The sequence below is a fragment of the Brassica rapa genome, chromosome A03, assembly GCF_000309985.2.
Source record: "Brassica rapa cultivar Chiifu-401-42 chromosome A03, CAAS_Brap_v3.01, whole genome shotgun sequence".
In the NCBI taxonomy this organism is placed as follows: domain Eukaryota; kingdom Viridiplantae; phylum Streptophyta; class Magnoliopsida; order Brassicales; family Brassicaceae; genus Brassica; species Brassica rapa.
This window is the reverse complement of record NC_024797.2, coordinates 28190591-28209031: the sequence shown is the minus strand read 5'-3', so window position 1 is coordinate 28209031 and position 18441 is coordinate 28190591. Positions and strand designations below refer to the sequence as shown.

At 36.3% G+C, this 18441-nt stretch overlaps 2 protein-coding genes and 1 pseudogene across 2 annotated transcripts; 1 reads left to right on the top strand and 2 right to left on the bottom strand.

Moving 5' to 3' along the window:
• Window positions 1-3138: 3138 nt before the first annotated feature.
• On the bottom strand, window positions 3139-4662 carry LOC103862131. Its single transcript, XM_009139840.1, has 3 exons — window positions 4298-4662; window positions 3567-4144; window positions 3139-3446 (listed from the first exon to the last, which is right to left on the bottom strand). Exons 1-3 carry the CDS (start codon window positions 4660-4662, stop codon window positions 3139-3141), a joined length of 1251 nt encoding a protein of 416 aa, XP_009138088.1.
• A 947-nt stretch (window positions 4663-5609) lies between these two features.
• LOC103861825 lies at window positions 5610-6886 on the top strand (annotated as a pseudogene).
• A 797-nt stretch (window positions 6887-7683) lies between these two features.
• LOC103861824 lies at window positions 7684-9280 on the bottom strand. The gene is made up of 3 exons (XM_009139531.2): window positions 8982-9280; window positions 8632-8857; window positions 7684-8330 (listed from the first exon to the last, which is right to left on the bottom strand). The coding sequence occupies exons 1-3, from the start codon at window positions 9204-9206 to the stop codon at window positions 7894-7896; spliced, it is 888 nt and encodes a 295-aa protein (XP_009137779.1). The 5' UTR covers window positions 9207-9280; the 3' UTR covers window positions 7684-7893.
• Between the last annotated feature and the right edge of the window lie 9161 nt (window positions 9281-18441).

The window sequence follows — 18441 nt, the reverse complement described above, 5'->3', positions numbered from 1 at the left end:
TCCACAAAGAGGACCAGAGCTTCTTTTCTACTGGAGGAATGCTCTCCACCTGAGGGGTATTAATCTCCTCAATAATCTCCAGCAAAGCATACCCACTCTTTGATGTGTACAGTCCATTTTTCGACAATCCCCAGACCACACTGTCCGTTTGAGCAATCTCAGGTTTGATTTGCATTATAATCTCAGCATCCTTAGGCGAAAAAGTGCGATATAGTAGTTCCTGGTTCCAAACTCCAGTACCAGGAATCAGAAGATCCTCCACTCTAAGAGTAAGATCAACAACAGACCCTTGTCTGTAATCAGGCACACGAGGGACAGGATCAGCAATCCAACAATCCCGCCACACTACTGTATCAGAGCCAGAGCCAATCTTCTTCAGCAAACCCTGTTGTAGAAGTTCACGCCCATGGATAATACTGCGCCAAGCGAAAGATGGTCTGGACCCCACCCCACTATCTAGGAAAGAGCTGTTCTTGAAGTAGCGATGCTTCAAAACCTGAGCCAGAAGAGAATCTGGATTATTCAACACCCTAGCCGCTTGCTTAGCTAGTAATGCTTGGTTAAATTTTTCCAGATCCTTAAAACCCAAGCCACCTTTATCTTTAGACTTACACAGTTTTTGCCAAGCAACCCAAGCAATCTTTTTCCTATTGTTACCACTACTCCACCAGAACTCTGTCAAGGCACTCCTAAGCCGAGCACAAGTATCCTTAGGAAGCCTGAAGCAAGACATAGCATAAATAGGAAGAGCTAAGCAGATAGACTTGATCAAGATTTCCTTTCCCCCTTGAGAAAGAGATTTTGCAAACCAGCCGTTGAGGCGACCTTGAAGTTTCCTTCTAAGGAAGCTGAGTAGTTGTCTCTTAGACCCACTAAAACACTCAGGCAGACCAAGATAAGTGCCATCACCTCCTTCTTTCTCAATGCCTAATGTCTCTTTTACTGCTTTCTTAGCGTCTGATGAGACTTTAGCACCAAAAATAATGGACGACTTATCCAAATTGATCTTTTGTCCAGAGGCCTCACCATAGGAGTTGAGGCAATTCATAATCTCTGTGGCTTCATTGGCATTAGCTTTACACATAAGCAAGCTATCATCTGCAAAAAGTAGGTGATGGATAGCAGGACCAGACACACCAACTTGAATACCGTGCAGATTTCCAGCAGAAGCCGAGTTATTGAGACAATTCACCAAGGCCTCAGCACAAAGAATGAACAAGAAAGGAGACAGTGGATCCCCTTGTCGCAGTCCCCTCTCTGGCTTGATGAAACCATGAGAACAGCCATTCAATAAAACAGAATAGGACACCGAGTTTACGCAGGCCATAATCCAGCGGACCCAGACACGATCAAAGCACATTCTTTCCAACAATGTCTCCAGAAACGACCACTCCACTCGATCATAAGCTTTAGACATATCAGTCTTAACAGCCATGAAATCCTCCGCAACTCTATCACATTTACGCAGAGAATGGATAGTATCATGAGCAATGATGATGTTATCAGAGATTAAGCGACCAGCAACAAAGGCTCCTTGAGTCTCTGAGACCACTTCCGGTAAGATAATCTTCAGGCGATTGCAGAGAATCTTAGAGATAATTTTATACTGAACCGCACATAAACTGATAGGTCTCATATCTTGCATTCTAACCGGGTTAGGGACTTTCGGGATGAGGCTCAGCTGGGTGTGATTCCATCCTTCCGGCATTACAGCTGAGTCAAAAAATCCCTGGACTTCCTTAGAGATTGTAGGACCAACCACATGCCAATACTTGTGATAGAAGGATCCTGTCAGACCATCTTCACCAGGGGCACTGCCTCCATTGACACTCATCGCTGCTTTCCTTATTTCTTCTAGTGATACAGGAGCAAGCAAGTCAGCATTCATCGCATCAGTGATACGTACAGGGAAATTGAGGAACAGGGTGTCAAGATTGTAAGGGTTGGAGCTCATGAAAAGTTCCCGAAAGTATTCAACAGCAATGTGGCCCTTTGCGCCTTCAGAGAAATGTTCCTCTCCCCATTCGTCTAAGAGCATCAGTATTTTGTTCTTTACTTTGCGACCCTTCACAACATTATGAAAGTATTTGGTGTTTCTATCACCCTCCCTCAGCCACTCTTCTCTGCATTTTTGCCTCCAAAAACGTTCCTCATCAAGATAAGCCTCAGATAGTTGTATCTTAAGACTTTTCATAATCACGCGGGAAGGATGAAGTTTACTGATTTCAAATTCATAGGCAGCTTTTAACCGAGAGATTCTCTCATGAGAATTAAGGTCAATTGACTTCTTCCACTTAGAAATCTCCCTACGACACCGGGCAATGCGATCCATAAGGCTTGTGTCTTCGTTATGGTCACCCCAACCTTGCACTATTGCCTCTTCAAAGCCATCCTTAGAAAACATCCTGTTATCCAAATAGAATCTCCCTCGATGGAGTTCTCTCTGCTCCAAAACAAAACCAATCAATATATGTCTATGGTCAGAGCCCCACATATCCCCATACTCCATACTAGACCGAGGGAACAAATTGAACCACTCATCGTTACCAAAGCATCTGTCCAGACGGCACTGCACCCAAACACCATCACGCCAGCCAGTCCAAGACAGAACGTTACCAGAGCTCCTGAGTTCTCTGATTTTACAGCAATGAGCCATATCTCTGAAACCCCAGAAGGTCGAATCATCCCTGATTGCTCCTCCCAACTTATCGTCATTAGACATAAGCTCATTAAAGTCACCAGCAACCAACCAAGCTTCATCTCTACGCATTCCAATATCCATTAACCTATCCCAAACTTCCTGTCTCCTTGCTCTCACTGGGTCTCCATAAACGCATGAGAGGTAAAAAGACAAGGAACGACAGCGAACCTTCATATCAATTATCCTTTTGTTCCCTGAAAGAATCTCAACTTCAAAACTATCCTTCCAGAAAACAGCCAAGCCTCCACTCAAACCAAGAGGCTCCACCGTAAAAACTTTATCATAACCAAGACTTTTCTGTAACCAAGAAATGTAACCAAACTGTTGCTTTGTTTCCATCAAGAACATAATATCCGGAAAGTGCTTACGACGCACTTCCTGGATGGTTTGAACTGTCTCAGTGCTTCCAGCACCTTGACAGTTCCAGCACCAAATACTCATTGGGGGAGCAGCGGCTTCAGACTGGAAGCCACCGAATTAGTTGTTGGAGTAGAGAGTTTCTTGGAGGGAGACATAGAAATCGCATCAGTCTTACGTTTACCACTACTCTCCAATTGTGGCGCTGAAGACTTAGAGATTCGGTTGCTAGGAGAAGCTCCTTTACCAGCTTGAGCTTTACGTTTCCAGGAAGGAGGTCTACGTCTCTGCTGCTTAGGAGTAATACTGTCACCGGAAGATGGCGTCGTAGAAGACAGACCAATCTGAAAGCCCGTAGTGACCGCTAGCTCCTGCGAGCCAACAAATCCTGAAAGCGCAGAGTCAGAAGCTTCATCACGGATTAATGGTAGAGACAATGCAGGTCTTGGCTTCTTCAATGTTTTCGTAGATTGAGTATCCTCCGGGTACGAGTAAACATGTCATTTGCCCTTCTCTAGGTTTGCAGTAAACTTCGTTAGTGTAGCGACGTGGGTTTGGTCTTGGTCTGAGATAGCCTGGCGCACTCTCATGATTCTCGCTTGTCTCTCTGTAGCGTCAGCATGGGAGATGTACAGCATAGCAGCTTTCTGTTCTTGCGGAGGGAGTTCTGGAAACAACGGAGGGAAGCCTGGAGGGCCTTCCATAGGAGGATTTCTGTGACTACTTTCAACCCTTTCCTCAATGTCTTGCACTCTACTCATAGGAGCAGAAATATTTGGATCCTGCCTCGTTGCGCCTCGTCTCAACAGAGGACATCTGACCTTTTCATGCGTAATGCAAAGGAAGTGAAAGCACCGCTTGTGAATTCGCTCATATTCGAATTCAATAGTAACCGTTGTTCCATCTTTCTTCACTGTCAACTTCCGAGTGGCTTTGGCTGGCTTCTCAGTATCAAAGGTAATCAACGCTCTGATATAATCCTTAGTAAGTGAAAATTTAGGATCATAAGCTATCTTTTCCACTTTACCCACTTCAGAAGCAAGCTTGAACATGGTATCAGTTGTGAAGAACTTCGTCGGTATGTGCCTGATACAGATCCATATCTGCATATAGCGCAAGAAATCAACCGGTGGATCTTCAGTCCAACGCTCCAGAGCCAAAGCCCAATGATTATAGGACCAAGGTCTGTCCTTTAGGACTGTTTGAAGATCTTCCTCACGTTGAAAAATGAATTAGAACCTATCACGAGACAATGCTATGCCTCTGACTCTACCATACACACGCCAAGCGGTCGGCATATAATCAATCATTTTAGCCATTGGTTGACAATCCGGGTTCAGTAACATCCCCAGCAGACTCGTCAAGTTCTCATCGAAAACCCTGAATCTCGGGCTATCAGGAAGTGTGAGGGGTTCTTCGTCATCCACCAGTTTCATAGATTTCAAGCTAAGTTGCAGAGAATCTTCCATCACTAACGACTGCAGAAGGAAGGAACGGCGAGTGAGCCGTCTAGCACCGCAAGTCTTAGGGAGCAAGTCAGAAAGAGTCAAAGAGAATTTCTCTTTGATAGCGCAGAATTCCACACAGATACGCAATGAAATCATGTGAGAATGGAAATAAGAATCAATCTCGGTACAAAAAAAAGGAAAGAGTGACAGAGGTGAAACTTTCTTGGATGACAAGTAAGGAAAGAAACTCTCAGAAAGGAAAGGTAGAAAGTACTTCCCAAAAATAAAAACTGTGACTGCAAGCCGGTAATTGGTTCAACCCACGACGAGGGAGAGAGTAAAAATATAAAAAAGGAAACTAAAAACCACCGGAAATCGTCTCAACTAGAGAGAGAATTTTAAAGAATAGTTTTTGTTTTGAAATCTACCTTTTTTGAGACCTCTCGATATGTTTAGTTGGTGTAAAATTAAAGGGGAAGAAGACGAAGAAGAGAGATATGGAGGAGTATTGTTGGTGGAAAGTTGAAGGTCATTTATTCTGATCCAAAGAAAATTTATATTATTCTCCAAGAGAACTAGTTGGGCTTTAAAAGTAGAAAGCCTGTCTTATTGCATACTTAATCCATTTAATTAGCCCACTAAAACTTGATTGTATTGAACTCCTTTTTAGCTAACTTGTACATATTTCTGTCCAGAATTAATAATACTCATCATGTCCAGGATAAAATAAACAAAAAAATATAAACGGTAAGTTAAAAACTAATGGTTTCAGTTTTGTAATAACTTACTATCAAATTAGAAGATCTGGTTTTTAATAATGGCTGTTTGTGCTTTGTAAGCGAGTAAATAAAAAGTGTGAAAAGAAGATACCCGTTAAATCCATTGCATGTCAAAACGTGTGAAGAAAGAGAAGAGAAAAGCTGAAACGCTTCAAACTAATCTGCATATTCTCTTGCGAATGGGATTCGGCCAAAAGGCTTCGTCCAACGGCTATGATTTCTACTTTCACAATAAATACACATACAAGCACCTAAGAGAAATATATAAGCTCAGGGATTTGGAGCTTGACATGCTGGTGCATTGATACAGAGAGAGTGTTGATTGACATGGTTTTTTGGAGTATGGCTCGGACATATTCAAAGAATGTTGAAGTTTGGCGTGTTTCTGTTGTGTTACGCATTGAGGATATACACAATATACGAAGTTTCACCTGCTGTAGACTTTTCACAATATACAGTTCAGGAGAGTAACTTACTTAAATTTATTAGTTTAAGTTTTGGAGAGATGGGTCTGGTCATAAGGTTTGATGCTTACTTGATGATAGTGATGTTAATGGGTTTGGGGAATGCAATAGGCTTATCAAATGGGTACAAGTTCTATGTTGGTGGGAGAGATGGTTGGATCCTTACTCCTTCCGAGGATTATTCTCATTGTTCTCACCGGAACCGGTTTCAAGTCAATGACACTCTTTGTAAGTCTCTTTCTTCTCTCCTATTTATTGTACACATTAATGTCATTATTATAAAGTAATAAAGCATAATAATATCAATTGGTGCAACTGCAAGATTTTAAGTACGCCAAGGAAAAAGATTCAGTGTTGGAGGTGAGTGAAGAAGAGTACAACATATGCAACACGACTCACCCATAACTTCTCTATCAGACGGAGACTCTCTCTTTGTGCTTAACCGCTCAGGTCCGTTTTTTTTTCATCAGTGGCAGCTCAGAAAAGTGTCCCAATGGCCAGAAGCTAGCCGTCAAGGTCATGCCCACCGTCCCCGTCAGCCATCCCTTCCCCGTCACCGACTCTTTCTCCAGTCCATCAGGCTTTGACGTCTCCAGCGCCTTCTCAACTAGGAGTGGTTCTTTCTGATTCAGAAGCTTTTGCTCCGGCTCCAGGACCGGTAAGAGCTCGCAATAATGCCGGTTCGGTTGGTCCTGGAATGGGTCCTCTAGGATTGATTCTCTAAGTTATCATAAGTTCCATGGTCTAGTGTTAAGAGCATCAGCATCAGCAAACTCTCTCTTGAGGTTCATCTTTTCAATTTTTTATTATTAAATATTTTTTTTTTCTTTTTATTTTTATTTTTTTTAACTAGACCAATCGCGGGCCGCCACGACACGTGGGACCCGCGCTACAGTGATGAACTTTAGGAGAGAGGGGTTCAGCCCTGAGAGCTTTAGGAGAGATGGGTTCATGTGATTGAGTTATTTTATTATTTTTTTTTCTTGATTTTCGTGTGAACTCTCCCTATAAACCCTCAATGCACATGCTCTAATAATGGCAAGGTATTAACTCCTCTACAGTTGAGTTTAATATTAATGTGCCATTTTACTGTGTTTGAATTATTATTATTTTGGTAAACTGTTTGAACTTTGAACTGTTTCTATATTGTCATTCTCTCGACAAAAGAAAAACTGTTATCATTCTCCCACGTACATGTAGAAGTAGAACGTTGTAGTATTAACATGATTCATGCAAAACTTCTTCAGATAGATATATCTTCGGTCGAGACTGATATTAAAAAATAAACATTAAGTGTGAATTACCGATTCGCAGTTCATAAAAGAATGACAATTGTACATTTTCATAGTAGATAGAGATATGTTTACTAAATTGTGTATTTTGTTATGTGGTAAGTTGTGATTGGTCAATTGACTCTAATAAAGAAAAGTTGGGAGAGTCGCTAAGGCTTTCAAATACGGGCAATAATCCAGCCTTTGTTTTTTGAAGTACTCCTTGATTCAGATTTGTAATGCTCTGTCAAAACTTGGATTATTAAACATGTTTGTCATGCGCAATAATCTTATCTTTTCAACAAAATAACAAATTTGTACCAGATCTTTGTTTTTAAGTAATCCTTGATTTAGATTCCTAATGCTCTGTCGGAAAACGATGATACTTGCACGTATCAATTTCAAGTCTACCCATTTTAAATACGCATTATTCAACCTTGCAACGCTATATATTAATTTATTTCACAAAACAAATATTCCTGTAAAATCCATATTCATTTCCCTGTACTTTTTTTTCTTTTAATTCCACTTGTTCCTCCGAATTGTTTACTAGTCAGAGACCATGTTTTTTATTCACGTTGTTCATTTGCCTAAGTGACTCTTACAAAACCGTGTTGGCTTTCGAGAATTATCACATGTAACCTTCAGCAAGTAGATCATCCATTCATGTCTAAGGATGCCAATTAGAATTTACCTCAGTTAAAATAACATTGCGTATACTATAATGGATCCAAGGAGTTACCCTGTTTGGGCACACAAAATCATCGGCCATACAATCCCACGCAAACTCTCAATGTGAAACTCATTTCACTTAATCTCCTCCTAAGCTACTTATCATATACGTATGTCTATATATATTATATATGTATATAATCACACGACCGCGACGGCGGCTGGACGGCCCATTCCGGAGGATAAATTTCCATAAATACCATAATTCAACATAGAAACTCTAGGCTTTGGCATCACACTCTTATCTTCCTCCGTCTCCGTGTCAACAAGCATCACGGATTTTCTTTCGCAGGTGCCGTGCCATTTGGCTTGCATGTACTTGTGTTTTCTCCAAGGACCCATGTGCATTTTCCGGTCTTTCATACACTTTTTAGCTGCCGTGCACAATATTTTTATCAGCGATTTTAGCCTCTCTGTTTTTCCGACGTACACTTCAGGTAATATTCCAATGAGTCGCTTGTATTCATCACTACCTCTCGCCATCTCAAACTCCGCCCTAAAAGATAGCTCAATCACCACACGGATCTCGCCTTTTTTTGATCCAGATTTGTCCACGATTTCCAAATATTCATGCTCGCCTAATATTTTCAATTAAAAAATATTATGGTTGGTCCAACTATTATTATAATTAATGACAACTTGATACAATAAGCAAATATCTAGACAATTCCATTGACTTGGTGATAAGGAGGGCTGAACGTTTCAAAACAAGTCCATATCAAACGTAAGGTTTTTGAAAATTTCTTTAATTCTAAAAATCATAAATCGAATCACACAAATCTTTTTAATTTATTCATGAACTATTTTTTATCAGATGGAAATTATTAAAATACTGGAAATTTGAAAAACTGAGTAAAATGGGGATATAATTTATTATACCTGCAGGGATCTCGTGATTGCTTCTCCATTTGGATTTGCAAATGACGCAATCATAGCCGGCGTCTCGGAGACGGCTAGCCACTTCACCGCGTAAACAGCTACGGCAACCGCCGGTCGCTGGTCTCCGGCAAACACATTGCAAACCCTTTGATCTCACTTCTTTCAACGCTTCTTTGGTTGCTTGTCGAATCTTTGTCTCAACTGAACTTGTCCTATACAGTGTCGCCTACATATTTAACATAAACCCCAAAACCAAATTAAGTATACCCCACCAAAAAACTTGGATTTTTTTAATTATAATCAAAGAAGACACAATTATAGAGTTTATCAACTATATATATATAAATTACCTGGAGAAGTTGTTCTTGTTCATTCCAAAACGTTTTGCTCTCTTCGGAATTGCAACCGGCGGCATCGTTGTCCATATCGGATTCTTCGCCGCCGGCGAAGCTACCGGAATCAGGGTAATCCTCTGGTGAGTGGTTTCCTTCGTCGAGAAAGCCAAATAAAACATCGTCGGAGCTAGCCATTCCGTCGAGAAACTTCATGATGTCATCGGAGTTTTGCCGATCCATTGCTTTCAAGAAGAGAGAGATGAAAATGTTTTTCTTTTCCTTCTTTTAATTCTTCTTTTGTTTTTTAGGATGAAGAAAAATAGGATTAAACTAGAAGGATATATATAGGTCAGAAAGTGAAGCCTATGTGGGACCCGGATAAATGATGGGACCCACACTTATAGAGATAGGACCCACCTGAGGAGTGGGAGAAACAGATACAAGGCGCCGCGAACAAGTGCATCGAATGCTCTGTTCAGTTTGGACGAAAGTAACGTGTCAGAATCTTATTAGGAGCTGAGTCAGATCTGATGGCTAAAGACAGCTAGTTTCTGCGTCAGCATGGTCCAACCACGAGAACTCCGCATCGGATATACTCGATCCCTAACATTACTAGAACGTTTCAATTATTATTATAAAAATATTATCTTTTGCTAAATTAAAACTGTTTTTTTAACAGAGGCGAAACTTCGTACTAAATCCATTCTTAACACTTGCCATTTATCAAATATACTATTTTCTTAAGCTCAATTGAAAAATAGACAAAGCGTGTCGAGTTAGATTATAGATAATTTATCATTGTATATCTCTTTGCTTAATTCATTAGCAACTAACACGTTTTAGAAGCTACTATGCAATTATATATCCAATGTTTTCGTTAAAACTTAATATTGGTACATGTGTTAAAGAAAATTACGTTAACATTTTTATATAATGACTACTACACGCGTCTGTACATGAAAGGAGTTTTGTTACTTGACATAAAAGTTACTCCCTCCATTCTATTATTATAACTTTCACAAAAATGTATTTTTTGTTTTTCTATGAAAATTTGTAAATTTCAAAAGTGGAACGGAAGAGTATTTTGTATGATTGACTTGAATGTCAATCGTGCACACTAAAAAGTTTATAAACTCTTCATAAATTAGATGTATATTTATTGCAATGCGATTTTTAAAATCACAATTATTAATTATTGGAAAGCACTCGCTAGAATCGTCCTGATCATGAAAAAGGGGACCCACGTGCCAAAAATCAGACAGAGACAAAGACATCTACGTGGAAGATAGCCATACACGTGTCTTTTTGTCCTAAACGCCTTATCCTGGTTGCCTACATTGGGTGGGGATACTTCTTTCTTTATCATGTCACCAAAATAAAATAATTAGAGAAATTAGCTGAAATTCAGAGCTTATATTAGGAAATATGCCGGCATTATGAAAATTAGGACCGTATAATCTTTCTTTTCCCAAATCTTTCTTTACAAAATTAACCGTAACGAAATTTTTAGCGTGATATATATCATACATTTGTTCGAGTTTCCAAATTATGCAAATCTTGTAGTGTATTTACAGAAAGTAAACGACATTTTGATGCAGTAAAGTGCATCTGCCTTACAGGGAACCTTTTTCGCATCTACTACAGTCATTTAATTGACTAAAAGATACGTTTGGATATGTGGAATATGCTTAATTAATAGAATCAATCTTCGGATACTTAGTGCCTGACTGGTTCACACGCAGTGGTTACGATTGCGGTTGCGAGAGTTTGGAGATGCAGGCGGTTGCGATTTCTAGCGGTTTTAAGAGATTTGTACGACTAATATTGCGGTTAAAAATTAGTGCGTTTGCGGGTGACTTATGACTGGTTAACTACCTAATACAGTAACAGTCAAATAATAAATTAACAATATTTACATTTAATATAATTATAAAAATATCAAAAATCATAAAATTATAATAAATATAAAATTTATATTTAGAAAATTATAATTTTAATTTTTGAAAATTTATTGAAATTTTTATTATTATAAAAACTTATAATATTAATTAAAATATAATAGATATATTTTAATATTTTCATAATTTCAATTTTAAATTTTTTATTAAATATTTTTACTTTTGTATATATATTGTGTAAAAAAAAGAAAAAAATTTTACCCTTCTGCAACCGCCCGCAAACGATAACTGGAGCCAGCTTTTGAATTTATGAGATTCAGAGCGGTTTGAAGCGGTTTGAAGCGGTTTAAAGCAGTTTAGAACGATTTGAGTGATTGTTGCAAACCACCGACAACCGCTACCAACCGCAAAAACTGCATTTCCGGGTGGTAACGGGAAAACCAGTCGCCTCCTTAGTAGAAGTACGTTAAGCACATTAGCTCTTTTAATTTTGTTTGGTAAAATACGCACATTAGTTATTTTTACAAAAGAATGGTATATACTTAAGTTTGGCAAGAATGATTGGCAAATTCGATGATGGAGTTAAAGTCTATATTAATTTAGATGTCTACCAAACCATAGATACAGATTACTATATTGCTTTGTAGTTCGAAACAGATGTTATATCTAGACCGCTCACATGAAAATGTTGAACAGCTCATATTGGCTTAAGTAGAATATTTGGAACATGTTACATTTCTTGTTCCAGTCTGATTCTTTTTAATTGTACTGAAAAATTAATAGTAATCTGATTTATAGCACGATGTATTCGCATTACAAAGTTAAAGTTCTTTGAATTTCCAAGTTATGCAAATCTTGTAGTGTATATGCTAATGTTTTTTTTTTTTTTTGTCACTGTGTATATGCTAATGTATTTACAGAAAGAAAACGATATTTTGGTCTAAGTAAAGTGCATCTACATTACCTGAACCTTTTTCGCATCTACTAGAAGATACTTTGAATATGTCGAATATGCTATATAGAATTGATGTTCAGATAACCTAGTAAAAGTACGTTAAGCATATTAGTTACTTCTACAAAAAAAATGGTATATGCTTAAGTTTGGCAAATGTGATGATGGAGTTATAGCGCAATCTTTCTACACATTTAGATGTCAATAGATACAGTTTAATAAATCACTGTAGTTTTAAATAGATGTTTTCTATCAATCACTTACATGAAAATGCTGAACATATCATATCATAAGCGAGGTAAGAAAACAGAAAGTAAAAAACTGATGGATTTAGTAGACTATTCCGCATTTTTTTCAAATCAGAATTTTAGGAGGCTGGGAATATTCTTGAATAAGGTTCTTTCACAAAAAAAAAAGAAAAGAAAATCTTAATAAGGATCATGTGGTGGCAGCATGTGGACCAGCTCATTGAGCTGAGGTAAACACCAAACAGTTAGAACATTTGTTGTTGTTAGTACACTGACAAAGTGTGAAATGTTGGCAATCATGCATTTTGTCGTTGCTTGGTAAAACTTTCCGCATAGTTCCGATTTCTTACTATTTGTATTAACGAACATATAGTGGACATATGAAAATAAAAAAACCTTGATACAGTTAACCAGGCTAATATTCTCCTAAAACAGGTTTTAACTTTGGTCTTATTGATATACAACAACACGAATAAATATATATTTCCTCTGTTTTTTTTTATATTTGACGTTTTAGAGAAAAAATTTTGTTTCAAATTATTTGACTTTTTCAATTTTCTATGTAAAATTTATTACTAATTAATACTAGAAGACTAATAGTGTTATAGTTTCTATTTTATTATTGGTTAAATTGTAGTTATGTAAACAATTAATGACATTTTTATTTAGAAAATTAAATATTTTTTAATCTATGTTCACAATTCTAAAGCGTCAAATATGAAAAAAAACGGAGGAAATATAAATCATTATAATATTTGACTCGTCCTGCATAAATTGTATGACTATAACCAACGCAAACGGCATGCCTTTTAGTGTGTAATATGAGAGTCAAATAAAGTGAGTTGAACTGAATTGAATGCTGTTAAAAGCTGTCACATGTGCTATCTCTGCATAATTTTGTGTTATCGTGTGTAGTCAAATAAAAGGATATGAAATGATATTTGTGTATCAATTACAAGTTAAATTAATTCATATTGGACTCGTTGAATAAACAATCTGATATTTGGCGTTCATTTCTTCCAGATGTGATGAGTAAATACGAAGTCTATGAAGACTACGAAAGGCTAATCGATATTTTCTTCTACATTCAAAGATCATAATTAAACATTCGCATTACCATTGTACAACATTTAATCTATAAATATACTTTATTATGATAATGCGAATGTTGAAAAAAATATCGATTAGCATTTTGTAGTCTTCATAGACTTCGTATTTACCATCACATCTGGTAGGCCAGTTTTCAAAAAATATCAACATATATTATCTAAGGCCAGTTTAAAAAAAGACATATATATTATCCATCATTATAAGTTACTAATTATTCTTAGTATAATCCGATGGTTAGAGCCCTGGCTAGGAGTGAATCCCAAAAGACAAAAGAGATGAGTAAAGTTTATGGAAGTGTCACTTTTATCATTTTATAACATTTGGTGGAATTTGAATAATATATGAACGTTGCGCTTTTGAAAAGGATTGTTTCCGACCTCGATGCATTTACGGATACCTTAAGGACACTTGGTAAAAAGGCATTACAATTTCTTGTGTTGATCAGTTTTGTAGTTAACAAGCAAACTGAAATAGGTAATTGCTGAAAATACTAACGAGTAGATCTAATATATAATAAAGTCAGGTATAATATAAATCACGAAAATGCTAAACTTATGTCAATTGTTATGTGCCATATATATTCTCCATTTTGCTAGTTTATGCTTTTTTTTATAGCACTAATATATACATAACTGGATCTTGTTTTTGTTTTTAGGAATAACATAATCTGTGATATAAACAAACGCTAACCTACGTATATAAACCTAAACGCAAACACAAGAGTTGTATTTGATAAAAGCCAAAGTTTAAATCTCTCAAATACTACATTCTAGCATATGAATGTATGCGACTAAGTCACTAAACCATCGGTTTTAATATCTTACGACTCTTATTGTAAGAAGACGGCGTCTCATGAGCCTGAGGAATGGCAACTCATTAGTAAAAGAGAATGCTTGAGTTCAGTAATCCAACATGCAATCGATAAGAAGGAAAATAAAACAGGTAAGATCCCGAAGCAAACCTATTTGAAAAACGTGAAGGAAAATTAGAAACAAGTATCAAAATTCGCCTACCATTCACACAAATTTGGATAACTTTAGATTACTGAAGAACTAAGTAATTACAGACTGTCAGGCTTGTAGGGATCCTTATTCATTATTGTCCACTTATTCTAGTATATCACAAGTTCACGAAAAAAATCCCAACACGATACGCAATTACGCACTCGACTTGAGTCTTATTTTCTGCTCTTAATTTACTTTAACAAGTTAAAGTCTTTTTGAAACTTCAAAGTATTGATCATGTATAATATTTACAAATTTTATTCGCGGGTTTAGGAGATTGTTTAAGGAAGAGTGGGATAAGAAGGATTGGAATACTTTTTCACATATTCATTTTGTCTCCCAGCATTAAGACTGATGGGTTATTTCCCTCTTAAAATTAAGAATCGTATAAATTCTATCCAAAAAATCTGTAGATATTTTATTCGTCCTTGTAAGAAACAATAATCAAATGAAAACCCACCATCAATCTAATGTCCAACCAAAAACAATTGAAGTGTTGAATCTGTTGATAAAGTTCCCTTTCTTAAGCTTTTCCCAAAAAATATTTATAAAGTGTCAATTTTTAATAAATTAAGTCAGGTTGCATTCATCATACAAATTTAATATATCTAATTATTATACTCACTATCAAACACTTAGTAATTGGAATTTTGTGTAAAGCGTAAGAATCAAATCTTAAATAAATGGAACTTTTATCTTTGTAGATATAATAAAGGCGACAATCAAATCTAAAATACTATAAATCTCTCTTTAACAAAGAAAACAGAGACGGCCAAAAGAACCAATTAAGATGAAGACTAATTAAGATTATTTAATTGAAAATATCATCGATTTGAAATAAATGCTTGTTGAGGACAAAACTATGTGCTAAATGAAAGATGTTTAGTAGGGAAGACTTTAATTCAGTTTTGTGTTTAAAGCATCTACAAAAAAAAAAACTCTATAACTTCAAATATAGAGATTTATACTTTTCAAAAAAAAACTTCAAAATTTCAAATTTAAAATTCTAATAAGTGAAACTTCATATTTGGAGTTTGACTATTCAAAACTCTAAATTTGAAGTTTAATCTTTTATTTACATCTTGGTTTTTATAATTAATTATACATCATACTTATGATTCATAAATATTTTCTCATTCATCTTTTTAATCTTTAAAACATTTGTATATCTTAAATTTTTCAAAATAAGATTTATAATATTTTAAAAGTAAAATTACACAACAAGAATATTACAAAAAAAAACTTAGCAATTTTTTTTTAAAAAAAAAATACATGAACGCATAATTATTATACAAATTTAAGTATTACAAGAAAAATAATAATCTAGTAAATTTGCTTCGGAACTTCTACAATATTAGGGGTGATTGGTTGGACTTTAACTGTAGAAAATTTACTTTAGAATTTAGTCTGTATAATTTTTTGATTTAGCTTTAAAAGATGTAGCTTTAAAATTTCCTACAACCAAAAAGATGGAGCTTTAGAAAATAAGACTTTTACAGTTATTTTTTTTGTTTTTTTTTGCTGTAGCTTTAATTTTTTGGTTGTAGCTTTAAAAACGAATATAAAGCATGATTGGTGGTTTTTAAGATTGTAGATAAAAGTTAAAGCTAAAGTCAATTGTTACAGCTTAACCAATCATCCCCATTGTCCAAACAAATTTTGTGGAATCGCAAATGGAGCATTAAGAAAATATTTTTATGTAATAATGTGGTATTTTGCTTGTAGTTTAATATTTAATTATGTATTTCTATTTATAATTTTATATATTAGTGTAAGATTTTACTAATTAATATTACTATAATATATATGTGCTAGTTGTTTATAAAAGTTTTATGGATTTATATTAATTATGATAAATATAAGAATTATAGTGTAAATTATAAATAATTTTGAAATTAAATTTAAAGTTTTACTTTTGGAAAATAATACCTTAAAATTTTAAATATAGAATTTTGTAAACTCTATAATAGAGGGTCTTTTTGGAGATGCTCTTAATAGAGAGGGTAGTGTGCGTTTAGTTTGTCAATTACGTTAAAACAATTCTACACTGTTCTCTTTTTTCGCCAACTGTTTGAACATTGTTCATAATATCAAATTCTGAGACTAGCTTATATGGTCGCACCTATCTGCTAACAAGCATTAAGTACTTACACTAGCTCATATTTGGTTATCGTTTTCTCTAGAAACAAATAAATTGTTTTTGGACATTCCTAGTTTGTGCGTTATAAAGGTGTAGGAAATTATTTGGGAAACATAATTTTAGAACTCAGCAACTTACATGGAACTGAACTTTAGACCCACTTCCCAATCAGTACTTACAATAATGGATGAGGTAAGCACTAAGCAGAACATTAACTAGTATTATCTTTATGCCACCTGCTTTGTATCTTCTTCCCTGTACGACGACGACTTCATGGTAAAAAAAATGAGCAATTAGGATATGGGTCGTGGTCTCCAATCCCACCAAACAAACATTATATCAAACAAAATCAAATACCAACATGATAATCTCTTCAACCAAACGTTAATTTAAAGGTATTTAATAAATGGACAGGAGACTGATTAAATGGCTTTGAAGATAATGAGAGAACATAATGCGATTCTTTTATTAATTAATCATAAGCAGACAAAAACATTCCCTTCAACTTTTAGGGGTTCTTTTGATGAAAACATAGTAAAAAAAATGTATATAAACGACTAGACTAGAGAAGAAGAAAAAACATAGTAAAGAGACACTTTTGTGTAGTTAATCAAGATTTTCATTTCAGGATTAATCTAATCTTTATATAAACATTATCTTTATATTTTATGCACAGTGTATACATGTATATGTAATATCTATCATGTATAAACTAACTGCACCCAAAAGATAAAATTAGTTATGTAAATCGAAAAAGGGATCGTAAATACATTTAGCTGAATGTTTTTGTTAAACCCAAACTGAAACCTAATGAACAACCTCGGCCTAGTTTTAAGTACTACCAGTATGGAACGAGCGGCCCAAACATAGAGATCGTATAAATGTATATGTAAAACATTCCCTTCAACTTTTAGGGGTTCTTTTGATGAAAACATAGTAAAAAAAATGTATATAAACGACTAGACTAGAGAAGAAGAAAAAACATAGTAAAGAGACACTTTTGTGTAGTTAATCAAGATTTTCATTTCAGGATTAATCTAATCTTTATATAAACATTAGCTTTATATTTTATGCACAGTGTATACATGTATATGTAATATCTATCATGTATAAACTAACTGCACCCAAAAGATAAAATTAGTTATGTAAATCGAAAAAGGGATCGTAAATACATTTAGCTGTCAACATCACTTTCTCCGCGAGACAGGAACTTTTGACCTACTAGAGAGAGAATCGGTTTCCCTTCGGCGTACGGTCGGCGCGTGTGCGTCCATGCCGTCGCCGGAGTTCTTCGTTCTTTTGGTTTTCTGTTCTCCTTTTCGTTGTCTTTCCAGATCTTCCTTCGCTTGCCTTGTCGGAGCTCTGTGGTGTCTCAACTTTGGAGTGAAGACGCAACGTTTTGGAGGATCTCAGAGGTGACGGGGAGTTTTTTGCGCGTTCTGGTCGTTTTCCTCCGGGCGATGGAGGCTTCCTTAGCTTCATCGACGTCGGTTCTTAGTGGGGGGTGGAGGCTTTCTTTAGCTTCACCGACGTCACTCTTGGTTCCGGGAAGGGGAGGCTCCTTTAGATCTCTTCGCCGGCTTTTGGATTACGGTGAGAGGAGGCTCACACAGCTCCTTGATGCCGCCTTGGAACCCTTGGTTTTGGGTGAGGTAACTAGTTTCGAGTTTGTTAGCGGTGGTCTTGGGTTACGATGATGTGAGTGCTGTTTACGGTTCGACTGTCCTGCGTGTCCGGTGGTCCAAAGTCGGAGGCGCTCTCGGTAATCCGATGAACCCTCTGGCGTGAAGACAGTTCGACGTTGATACACGGTTTTTGGATGTGCGGAGGCTCTGCAAGTTAGGAGCTCCGGTTTCAAATGGTGGCGGGGTTGATCTCCGGCGATGGCATCGTTCAAGTCGAGATAGGTTCCACGTGGTGTGCGGAAGGCTAAGATGAAGACACGTGGTTAAACCTATTTCCTTGCGGCGCGTTTTTAGGGCGAACTGCCCGTGTCGAGTAGTGTGGGCCGTTTGGACCGTTATGTATTTTTTTTTGGGCTTCTGCTCTTCGTGTGTTTGCTTTTTGTGGCCCGTTGTTTCTCTGGGCTTTTGGTTTGTACTCGTTTTGTTTGGGCTTCGGCC